The sequence below is a fragment of the Centroberyx gerrardi genome, chromosome 24, assembly GCF_048128805.1.
Source record: "Centroberyx gerrardi isolate f3 chromosome 24, fCenGer3.hap1.cur.20231027, whole genome shotgun sequence".
Lineage (NCBI taxonomy): Eukaryota > Metazoa > Chordata > Actinopteri > Beryciformes > Berycidae > Centroberyx > Centroberyx gerrardi.
The window spans coordinates 7,054,662-7,066,681 of record NC_136020.1 but is presented as its reverse complement, the minus strand read 5'-3'; the positions used below and the strand labels follow the sequence as shown (position 1 = coordinate 7,066,681).

Genomic DNA, 12,020 nt, shown 5'->3' with positions numbered 1-12,020 from the left:
CCTACATGGAAAAGTAATCCCATTACCACCCAATAGGACTCATTATATCAAACTGAAGCGCGTTGCTATTGGACGGAGGCAGGGCTGGACTGAAGCATCCCGCCGCCTGTTATTCAAACGCAGGGAGCGCGTGCGGCCAGTCTCTCCTCGTCGCGCGCTGGATATGGATCATCAAGACGCAGCGCGCCTCCCCGCTGTCTGCCGTGGACAGGCTGCACTCCGCGGCGCATAAAGGTGCCCAAATGAACCGCCGCCCTCCCGGTTCCTCCAGCGTGCAATGGCTTAACCGGAGAGACATGAGTGTCCGGACGGAGGACAGCATCAGCTTGTGCCAACGGGCTCTCCAAATCGTTACGGAACTTTGTCTCGCAGGGCAGGTAGACCGGGAGAAATGTTCGGATATATTCCCCCTGGAGAGCAGCATACCAGGTAAAGGACACGCAGGTAAATGGGATAAAGTCAACATTTTCTTCTTCTCCCTAACCCTAATTTTTAGTGAGTTTCCTCTTTCTTTGACGTCAGGGGAACTAGTTTTATGTATGCGATAAGTTTGGTAAAAGGTATCTCAACTTTTTTTCCTTGTAAACTTTAGTACACCGTAGTTCGTTTTTCTGTGATTTTAACGTGTTTAGCTGTTGTGAAACCGTTTCCTGTGTGTCAGGTTATTGATAAAACGCCTGAACTGGCGCTACATGCTGCTCTAATACTGACGGATGAAATGGCAACAGGTGGAATATGAACACAGTGAAGTGGCCGTCTGACTGAAGAAATCATTCGCCTTACTTTATCTCCTCTTATTTTCAGCTTTTTACTATAAAATCTTGGTCTTTGCGTCGATGTCTGTTTGGCGAATTCTTTTTTAAACTGTTTTTGACAAATGCCAATAGGCAACGTTAAGCTTCCTTTCACCTGGTGTATAGTCCATGCAAACTGTGAATTTAAATACCAATAAGAACAGGAGATGTCATGATGAACCTGAAATAGGTGATGGGGGCACAAAACGATTTTTTTCCTCCTTGATTCTGCCAGTGTGCATGTGATTCTCTTGATGCTGTGGCTCCTGGATTGAGGCTGTATGTGACTTCAGATTGCCCTGCCTCAACAAACAGGTGCATATACAGTATGCTGCCTCCTCTTTCTTACAGCTTGCTTTCTCTCCTCTTTTTCTCTTTCTCCCTTGCATGTTTGTCTGTCGTACTTTGTCCCTTGCTTGCTCGGCCTCTCCTCTTCTGTTTCTATGTCTCCTTCCTTGTCCTCCTCTATGGTCTTCTCTCTGGTTACTTGTAGATATCTCTATTAGTCTCCTTGCTGTGGTCGTGGGTTTCTGTGGCCTCGCCCTGTTGGTAGTCTCTCTCTTTGTCTTTTGGAAGCTGTGCTGGCCCATTTGGAGGAGCAAGGCTCTCTCGGCCCACATTGAAAATGGCCTCCACGTCGGTCTCCCCGAGGCGCCTCCGCCCAACCCCCTGCCCGTCACGGAGTCTAAAGTGGCGGAGGTGGAGAAGAAACCCCCGCCGGAAGTGAAGGTGAACGGACGGAGCTCAGTGAAGCTCCTGGAGGCCGCGATGAAGATCAGCCAGACGTCTCCGGACATCCCTGCTGAGGTGCAGACGGCCCTGAGGGAGAAGCTCAGCCAGCAGGCCAAGATCCAGAGGCAGACCACCGAGCCCACCTCCTCCTCCAGGTACCTGAGCCACACAGCCCCTCTCAGTCTGTCCTTGTATTCAGGACATAATGTATGATGACAAAAAGCAATTCAAACACACATTCTGCTTACAATTGCAGCACAGTGGTTGCTTTTTATGAGCCCTTTGTATGAGGAAGTACCATTCTGACTTGGTTTGTTTTTCCCTACCACTATTAGGCTGTGTACATACAAAAATGTTGCTTACATAATGCAAGAACTGTCATGACAGTTCGTGACAATATGTGGCCAGTGTCCTCGAGGTAATTTGGCACATGTCATGTAGAGTATCAGGGATTGGCCAGTGACCTTGAAACGGCGCGGCACGTGTCGCGCCGTGCGTCAGGGAGTGCCTTTCCCCCGACTGACCTGAAGAAACACCTCCTGTAGGCTCATCGGCCGCGGCGACGGCATATCTCCTCACTCCGGTTTCAAACCTATAATCACTCAAGGCCAAGCTTTGCGCTGGGGCGTGCACGTGAGACAAGCTGCCATGGTAACGCCGGGAAGCAACCCCAGTAATTAAACAATCAGCTCCAGCTTCTCTTTGTTTTCCAGGACTGTGTTTAAACGAGAACATCCATAATTAGCATTGCTGTGGGGTGGGAGCTGTCATGCTGGAAGGCTCGTTGTAGTGAGACACACTAGGCAGCTGCGCTCTGTTTCTCAGAGGAAGCCGTTATTGACACTTGCGTTAGTTTGTCATTAAGGACATTAATGCAATTATATTGAGCCTGAGTTCTTCATTAATTTCACACTCACCAGGGCCACAGAAAGGCCACGTTACAGACTGACCCACCTACCGTCTCCATCCTTCCACCTAATCTTTGGTCACTGATTTTCCCTTTTACATAACAATTAACAAGACACTTAACTTACCATTTGGGAGCAAGAATAAGCCCTAGTAAACTTTTCAGTTTATTCAGTTTACTTTAATCTACTAAGAATGTCACACACGGGGTCTTTGATAAGCTATTAGGCTGATCATCCACTCACTTTATGAATTCATTTTTTTTTTAAATGTGAGTGAGTTGGAATCAGTTTTATGGAAAACTGCACAAAAACAAATGTGTTTTTGTGGCTTTGAAATGAGATAGAGTCTATATTACGCATTAAAATGGAAATCAGCAAAATGGTTTTATCTCTGGTGTTAGTAGTGGTTTTAGAAAAAACCCCAGGTGGGTTGACTGTGTATTGTGGTTTATAGAGGATTAGAACAGCAGCAAATGAGCTAACCTTTAAGACCTCTTTAGTGGCTGAGGGGTTGTGGAAAGCATAGTAAGAAGTAGTATTTAACTTAATATTACAGGTGTTTAGTTAAGAGTGGGAGATAAAAAAAGCTGCTGTGTGAGGCATTGGAGACAGAAATATCCACTCAGACTGCTATGGTTTCATTGTAATTTCATACCCCTTTTTCATACTTAGCTATCTTGAATATCAGGAAAATATTAGTTTGAGTGTCTAATATATTCAATTAAAATTCAATAAGCTTTGGTGGTAGTTCAGGCAATGTTTAGTAAACCAATGCCAGTGCAGTTTTGTGCTTGCCCTTAGAGAGTGTTCAACCTGATATGTTGTTTATAATACTTGAGTGTAGTGTTTAATTTTGCATGTGTTGCTTCCTGTGCCCATTTGTGCCACGGCTGTCAGATTACTGTGATTGCCTTACTGTCAGAAAGGAGGAGGGCCAGTTGCTAGGTGACAACATTGTTGAGTAAAGTACAGCCGTGGTTTTCTCAAAAGATGGATCTCCATCAGTTCATATAACCTGGCTCAGAGACTTAGATAATTGTCAATTTCAAAGAAATTACAGCATTCAGGTATATTTTGTAAGAGCTTCAATCTTAGTGCTTAAGAGGTATTCTCACTTTCAAACCCATGGCATGTGACTTTCAAATAAAGAAAATCCCACTCTAAAAGCCCATGCTTTGTGTTATGACCACTTTTGTGTTTCATTTCACCATAAGCGACAGGTTGCATCAGAAATTACATTCTCACAATAATTGCTAAGAGTCAAAAAATATTAATGAGATATTCCATTGAGCTTCATACTATTAGGCATTGTGCTTTTTAGACGTATTTCTCTCCTGACAAACCATTAGTGCAAACCAGAATGAGGGTACTGATTCAAATCACTGACACTTAAGACATTTACCAGATCCCTCTACCCTTTTCAACAGGCACAACTCATTCCGGCGCCACCTGCCTCGTCAGATGAATGTCACCAGTGTTGACTTTAGCATGGACACACTGCCTATCCGCCAGTCTTCTACTGTAAGCATTGGAAGAATAAAACCTGAACTCTACAAACAGAAGTCTGTGGACTCAGAGGATGAGGCTAAAGAGCCGGTGGAGACTTGCGGAAAGCTCAGTTTCTCGTTACGCTACGACTACGAGGAGCAGGCTTTGGTGGTGCGGATCCTCAAGGCCCTGGACCTGCCCGCCAAGGACTTCACAGGCACCTCCGACCCCTACGTGAAGATCTACCTGCTGCCGGAGAGGAAGAAGAAGTTCCAGACGCGTGTCCACCGCAAGAATTTAAACCCCATGTTTGACGAGACCTTCTGTTTCCCCGTGGCGTACGATGAGATTTGCAACCGCAAGCTGCACTTCAGCGTCTATGACTTTGACCGCTTCACCAGCCACGATATGATTGGTGAGGTGGTCGTGGACAACCTCTTCGAACTCTCTGACCTTTCCAGGGAAGCGGTGGTGTGGAAGGACATTCATGCAGCGACCATGGTGAGTAGGCTTTCACTCTGACATACTGCCGAATCCTCATGTAGACGGATACTCTTGCCGTGTGAGAATGTTACAGCAGAGTTATGCATTGTCATTGAGGAAGAGGAGGTAGTGAATGGGATCTTGTTTTTCTTAGAAAGATCCTTTTATGAAATATTCCACTGAATCACTTCTTGAATTCATCAGCACCCTTCAACAAGAGTGGTAGGTGGAACACATTGCATAATTCAAATGCTCTGGGAAATGTGTTTCATCAGCCAAGCATCCACACACATTTCCCAAAACTGGATATACTACAGACTTAAATATAGCAACAGAGAGTTAAATTATCCAATTCTCAAATTCATGAATTGTTTCATTTATCAACAGCAATGATGTCTCCGACACTAAAGCAAATATGTAAAACAATCAGGGTGTACAGAGTTACAGAGTACAGAGTCAGCTCCTGACACGTCACCTCTTTTCTTTCTTTTCCACCAAAAGACATGGTAAACTACCCCAGAATTCATTTAACACCTACATTAATACCTCTTATCACAGTTTACTCAACAGCCTCTACATTGTTTATGAATGTTTCTGGTGTGATAAACACTGTGCCATTCAGGTTCAGATAGCTTGGTAGCAACGATAGCCTATATTCAGCATTGAATAGAGCGCAATCAGATACTTTCTCCTCAATAATCTTTGATGGTGATTGTTTTTTTAATGTTAGACTCTTTCTAAAAGGCAATTAAAATACAACCATACCTCAGCCTGTGTATGTTTGGCTTGCTTGTGTAGTCTAATCTCTAGTGTGAAGATTATGTTTTCTTGTTATCATCAAAGTGCAGGCCAGTAGACCCTCAGCTTAATGTGTAAGCCTCTTGCTGTGCGGATAAACCTGAGGACAGCTTTAGTTAGTTTTTAACACGTTTAACACTATACTGGAGATTAAGGTGTTGGATGTATTAGACTGCCATAGAGTTCTTAAAATGTTTGCGGTACTCATTGACATTCATTTCACAACTCAGAGTATCACCATAATAGCTGTCTGGTTGCAGGGTCTTTTTCTGTTTTGTTTTTTTTGCTTTTGTGTTAGCTTTTAAGTATAGAGGGTTTTCAGGTGACATAATGCAGCCATATTGGAGGTCCACAGCTCATGGGCAACTGTAACCGAACTGCTGATTGCACTTCTAATCTTATGACTTTGCTGTCTCAACAGTATTGAAAAGAAATTGCTTAATGTCTGTTTTACATAATGTCAGCTTTTTGCCTAGCTAACCATAGTATGTGGTTAGCTAACCACTGTCTTGTTGTAAACACATCTGACTTGCAAGCTGACTAACTAACATTCAGTAGATTCAAGTGTTAGTAGTGGCTAGTAGTTGCATGTTAACATTAACATCAGTTGCTCTGCTAGATTTGCCTGGTGGCAAGCTAACAAAGCCAAAATCAAACTGTTTAGGTTAACTGAGCTGACCCTTGTAGTGCTTTGGAGTACAGACTAGGACTAGTTACTAGTAAATAGGACTTGTTAATGGTAAAAAAGAGAAAAATGACTAGTAAAAACCAAATTAGTCATACCTATTAAATTAGAACTAGTATTATATAGCAACTAGCAAAATTACAATAGCAAATAGTAGATGGCAGAATAGTGATTAGTGACTAAAAAATATGTACTAGTGACTATTTTTTAGTGACCAGTGCATTTTAGGAAATAAATGACAAAACTGCCTGCCTTACCATGCTAGCAAAATGTACCGACCTGCTGTCAATATACTACTCCCTCATTTACTCATGTTTACTTTGCTTTGGCATTTAGATGTATACTGAGTAATTGGCCAGACCATTTAAAATGGACAGTATGTTCTCTGCTGCCTTTTTTTTCTCCAGGAGAGTGTGGACCTAGGAGAGATCATGTACTCGTTGTGCTACCTCCCCACAGCAGGGAGAATGACCCTAACAGTCATCAAATGCAGGAACCTCAAAGCCATGGACATCACAGGCTCTTCAGGTAACCTGACAGCAAATTAAATGGCTCACATGAAAACCACTACTTATGCCATAATTCACAGACTTTGTTGAGACCAAGCAACATGAGGCCACTTAGAATGGCAATGGGCAGAGTGAGATAGTGCACAGACATTGAAAATATTGCCCTCTGTTAGAGTATGGTGGTATATATCTTAAATATCTTCATATTTCAAGTATAGACTTAACTACATTTAAAAAAAATACACCATTGGTATTTTTACAATCTTTGTTGATTTCATCCTCATCAATAGTTTCACTATAATGTGGACAAATATACAAATAACCAAGTTCCTACATAAATGACAGTGACCATGTGTCTCACAGACCCCTATGTGAAGGTTTCCCTATTATGTGATGGACGGAGGTTAAAGAAGCGAAAAACAACCACCAAGAAAAGCACACTTAACCCAGTGTACAACGAAGCCATCATCTTTGACATTCCCCCAGAGAACGTGGAGCAAGTCAGTCTTTCCATCATGGTGATGGACTATGACCGGTGAGTTAAACAATCACTATGTGCTTTATAACGCTGTGTTTTGTACAACAGCCACACTCAGTTAAGCAGCTTTAGAATGAGATTTGCAATTGTCGATGGAGTTGCATTGCATAGCTATCAGGCAACTAATGTGTACATATCAGTTATCAGGTTGAATATCATAACGTAAAGAAAGGAGAACTAAACTGTCTAAAAAAACTATGAAAACAAATTCCACTGGACTTCAAATTAAGAACTGAAGATGCTTCACCACTCATCCGAGAGGCTTCATCAGTACTACTTTGTGGTGGGGAATTCCCATTTATTCTCTGTGGGTGATTCATACAATGAAGTCACATGAGAGTTGTTGAAGTCACATGACAGTCATGTGAGAGGTGTTATGAGTGGAGGTGTGAATTGGTGTGAAACTGCCGGGGTAAGATGTTGAAACCCAGCATTGCCCCTATGGTGACACCCCTCCTCCAGGTTGTGAATAGGCTGGTGTCTTTGTGAATTGCCGACGTAAAGATGTTATGACTGTTATGTTATGTTATGTGTTGCTCCAGTTTGACGTATATGGTCTCCTTAACGCCCCTTTCAAACCATCCATCTTCTTTATCTAAAATGTGTACATTATGACCCTCAAAGCTATGTTTCTTGCCCTGTAGGTGAGTGTAAACCGCTGAGTCTTGATACGAGGTGTTTGCTCGTCTATGCTGCGTCATGCGTTTGTTTAGCCTGTACACTCCTCACTGCACTTGACAGCATAGACAATGTTGCTCCATTGGTGTTTTGGTATGCGGTCCTATGGATGAACCACGCGTGTTCTCAGTGTGTTGCCAGGTTTGAAAAACACTGGGATATTATGTTTAGTAAAAATCCTCTGGAACGTCTCAGAAACTCCGGCTATGTACGGAATGACAATATAGCTCCGTCTCGCGTTGTGATTTGTTTGCCTTGTTAGTCTGGTGTTCTTTTTGGATCTTGTTGCTGTTTTGATGAAAGCCCAGTCAGGGTAACCACAGGTTTTCAAAGACTGATGTGATTTTGTTCCCTGTCTTTGGACTCCGTGCTTGTAGACACAGTGTCCGCCCGGTGGTGTAAGGTCCGGATTACTCCCAGCTTGTGTTCCAGTGGATGGTGTGAATCAAAAAGGAGGTACTGGTCTGTGTGAGTGGGTTTTCTGCACACCTCAATGTCAAATTTACCCCCTTCTTTTAGGTAGACTGCACAATCCACGAGGGCAATTTGTTTCCTCCCTTGGGAAACTGATATTACTGTCCACCGAGTTGATATGTTCTGTGAAAGCCCTAACCTCCAGGTTCTGATCTTCACCCAAGTGTCATCTACATATCTGACATATCCAAGGTCTTCCTCTATGTACAAATTGGCTACAATGGGAGACACTGGTGAGTCCATTGCGCAGCCTGTTTCTGTCTGTAGAAAACACCCTTGTATTTGAAATATGTGGTATTCAAACACAGATTTAATAAGGAGCATTCGTGGTCTGGATTGAGTTCCGTTCTATTGCTCAGGGTGTGGTCCTGCCTCAGTTGGTCCCTTATGGTCTAAACTGCTAGCGCTATCGGCACACATGTGAATAGTGACGTGACATTGTATGATACCATTGTCTCGTCTGCTTCTAGTTTAAGTCCTTGAACCTTGTTGACAAAGGTCTGTATGTGGTGCACAGTGTTGCCAAGAGGGGCTAGGATGGTGGCCAAATGTTTGGCGATGTTGTACGTCACCGAATTAATGCTGCTGACAATAGTTCTGAGTGGAGCTCCATCTTTGTGTATTTTGGGTAGCCCGTTTAAACACGGTGTAGCTTCCCCAGGGTAAAGCTGATGGTATAAATTGCAATCTATAACCTTGTGCCTTTCCAATGATTGTAGGTGTTCTATCACCTTCTTGTATCTGCTGCTGGGGTCTCTCTGCAGTGTTTCGTATGTGTTTGCATCACTAGCTACCTTAGAGTGACAGTCCTCCGTATTCAACACCACTGTGCACCTCCCCCCCTCCTCTTGTCTGCCGGCAGGATGGTGATGTTTGGGTGCTCACTGAGTGACGTCAGGGCCTTCTTCTCCTGTGTGGTGAGCTTAGGGGGGGAGGGGCTTGGAGTTTGTTAAGGTGGCAGAGATTTTCATGCAGAGTTGTTCCGCCTCAGCTTCGGGGATGTTGTTCTTCTGGATGGCCGACTATGTGGCAGTAATCATATCTACAACCGGGATGCATTCAGGTGCTAGAACGATCCCTTGGCTAGAAGTCTGTCTCTGGCTTGGTAAGTTCCCTGTCTGACAGGTTCTTCACCCACTTGTTCTTAGTAACAAGCATGGTCCCCCTGCTTCCGGCTTTGCAGTGGATTTTGTTTTTATATTTTTTTTGGACATCTTACTACCCGGGTGACTGAAATGAATCTACACAGACGAGACCTAAACTGACTCCGGCACACAAAGAAACCAATCATCACAACTAATTAGACTGCTCTTAGAAGGCATATAATTGATGCCAATTAACATTTTGTGGTTTGAAAATCAAACACACATCAACTATCTACTATTTATTCCATCTAAGACTGGTGAAGAGTACATTTATTTTTTATTTGTATATCCATGTTGTTTTTTTGTGTCTGTTCAAGATTACTGAAAGATTTACTGTGTGCATCCAATGTGTGTGTGTGTGTGTTTTACTAACAGGGTTGGACACAACGAGGTGATTGGTGTGTGTCGCACTGGACCAGATGCTGAGGGTCTTGGACGAGATCACTGGAACGAAATGTTAGCTTACCCGCGGAAGCCCATCACACACTGGCATGCTCTTGGAGAGGTAGGGATGTGTTTTTTTTTTATCACTCAGTGTAAAGGATCATACAGTGCATTTGCAGTGTTTGCTAGAAGTTCCACTGATCAAAGTTAGGGTGTGTTACAAGACTATCAAGCAATAAAATGCAAGCATTAACAATATTCTCAATCATACAACTTGTAATCAACCAAACATGGCAGTGCTAGAGACTTTATACAAACCTACACATTCTGGTAATCTAAGCAATTGTAAACTGTGGTCCCCCACCCTACCTACCTTTGTAGACATCCAATAATGTTTTAGTTTTATGCTGGCAGATTCGAGTTTTAGTTATAGGCTACAAACATTTCTCAGAGGTAGAGCTGCTCCGGAGGCAGAACTAATCTCATTGGTTGAGGTAAACCTCATTGGGTGGAGCTAAAGAATCAGTTTTTCTGGTAACATAATGTTAGACTGAAGCCCAGTGAAAAAGGCAAGAGGTAAGAGAGGAGGTAGCTAATTCTATGAAGCCTAGCGCTTTTATACTAACTGAAGAAATGCAATCTAGCCATACTATACCATCAATGTATTCAGTCTAGCCATACTAGGTTAGCTAGTTATTTTATATTATATTGAATATTTATTTGCATAGTGTAAATAGTGTTGTGTTGTCTCCTGCGCTGTGTGTATGTCTTCTTTTCAAACCTAAGGGGTTATTTTGAATGAGGAAATAAAAAGTCATATTTTAAATGTTACAAATATTTCTTCCTCTCATCCTCCTGCCACACCCACTCCCCACCCTACCCATAGGAAAATACAGCTGATTCTGATTCCACTTATGTCTTGGGTTTTGTGTTATTTTTACTTGCAGTGGCCTGGAAGAGCAGCAAGTTTTGAGAGTCAAGGTTCCTGTCCGTCACCCAAACCTCCACTGACACCCTGAGGATCCCAGGTAGCGTGCTAACATCACCCCCGTAATAAAACAGAGGTTTGTTTGGAATTGTTCAGTTGTACTGCCAATTGGTCTCTCGTGAGAATGTTGTATGAAAATGGAAGTCACTCATGAAATCAAGGTTGTACTGAAACACTTTTTATTGTTTTCTTTTTTACTCAAGTTCTTCAAGTGCTCTACAGAGCTGGCTATGCACAGCACTTATTGTCTTTAAATCAAGTCATTTCAATCTGTCTTGTATAGTCACACAGTTAAGTATTTGTTTTTCATACATCTATTTTGAAATTACTTCTCAGTAAAATGCATCTTTGCCAAACTTTTACTCAGACCATGTGAACAGTAGGACTCACTGCAAGGTGTCCCTTGTTATACACTTCAAAGCAACATTTTCTGGCCCGAGACAGCTCTTTAGTCAGTTACCATTTTCATTTGAAATGGCACAATGTTAAAGGGCTAAGCTGCTCAATGCCAAGACAGCGTATGCTTCATAAAAATAGTCTATAATCCAATGAGTTGTGATCCAGGTGTTTGATGTAGAGAGCAGGTAATTTAGCATTTCAAAGGGCTGGGTAAATGTCTCAGAAAATCCATCAAACATAACTGTCACATATGTATACAACATCAGCCGTTAACCAGGCATTGTTACTTGCAGTCATTAGAATAGTCAACAGGATTCACAGAGATGGAGCAACTGTAGCCGCAGCATGTAGCAAACTTCTGTACCGAGAGACGAACAACTCACAGTCAGTATAAAGTCTCTTTGAGTCAATAAAGAGATCCAACAATAACCTTATATTTATTTGTATGTCTCCAACAACACAGCTGAACCTTTCTAAACCTAATTTAAACGATTAAACAGTTTCACATTTATTTTTGCACACGCCAGAACAATTTCAGCAAGTTAATGCAAACTAAATGGCAAAGTAGAGAAATGATTCTGAAGTTCTGAAGTTTGATACATTGTCTTATTACTCCTATAGCTTTATCTTCACTTTGATTTAAGCTATTGTTTATGCTGCAAATGTACTTCATGTTGAAATAAAAAACGAAAAAGTGAAATAATGCTTATGAATATTGATGTTTTGGCTTCACACTCTAAATCTATCTGACTCTGAGGATCATGTACAGACTGTCAGCTGACTCATCAACAATGTTAATATAAAAACACATGGAGAATACTGTATGTGCCAATGACTCCCACACAGGACCCACAACAACAGAATCAATGTCAAAGTAATGATAATTCAGTTAGATAATCAATTTATATTTGTCCATCTAAGTAATTTGATCTCATTGGAAAAACTTGGCAGAAAAAATAAGACCAAGATTTACTGTAATGTACAGTGTATTTAATGTGAACAACTTTTCCTCAGCAG

At 42.1% G+C, this 12,020-nt stretch overlaps 1 protein-coding gene across 5 annotated transcripts; it reads left to right on the top strand.

Moving 5' to 3' along the window:
• The first annotated feature begins 269 nt into the window (after positions 1-269).
• Positions 270-10,681, top strand: syt10 (synaptotagmin X). 5 transcript variants are annotated; one of them, XM_071920567.1, is made up of 7 exons: positions 270-495; positions 1,288-1,681; positions 3,862-4,423; positions 6,296-6,416; positions 6,761-6,932; positions 9,608-9,737; positions 10,564-10,681. In XM_071920567.1, the coding sequence occupies exons 1-7, from the start codon at positions 297-299 to the stop codon at positions 10,633-10,635; spliced, it is 1,650 nt and encodes a 549-aa protein (XP_071776668.1). In that variant the 5' UTR covers positions 270-296; the 3' UTR covers positions 10,636-10,681. The 5 variants fall into 5 exon arrangements, with proteins under 5 accessions (XP_071776668.1, XP_071776667.1, XP_071776666.1 ...); XM_071920566.1 differs by having other exon boundaries at positions 282-429; XM_071920565.1 differs by having other exon boundaries at positions 282-444.
• Positions 10,682-12,020: the final 1,339 nt, after the last annotated feature.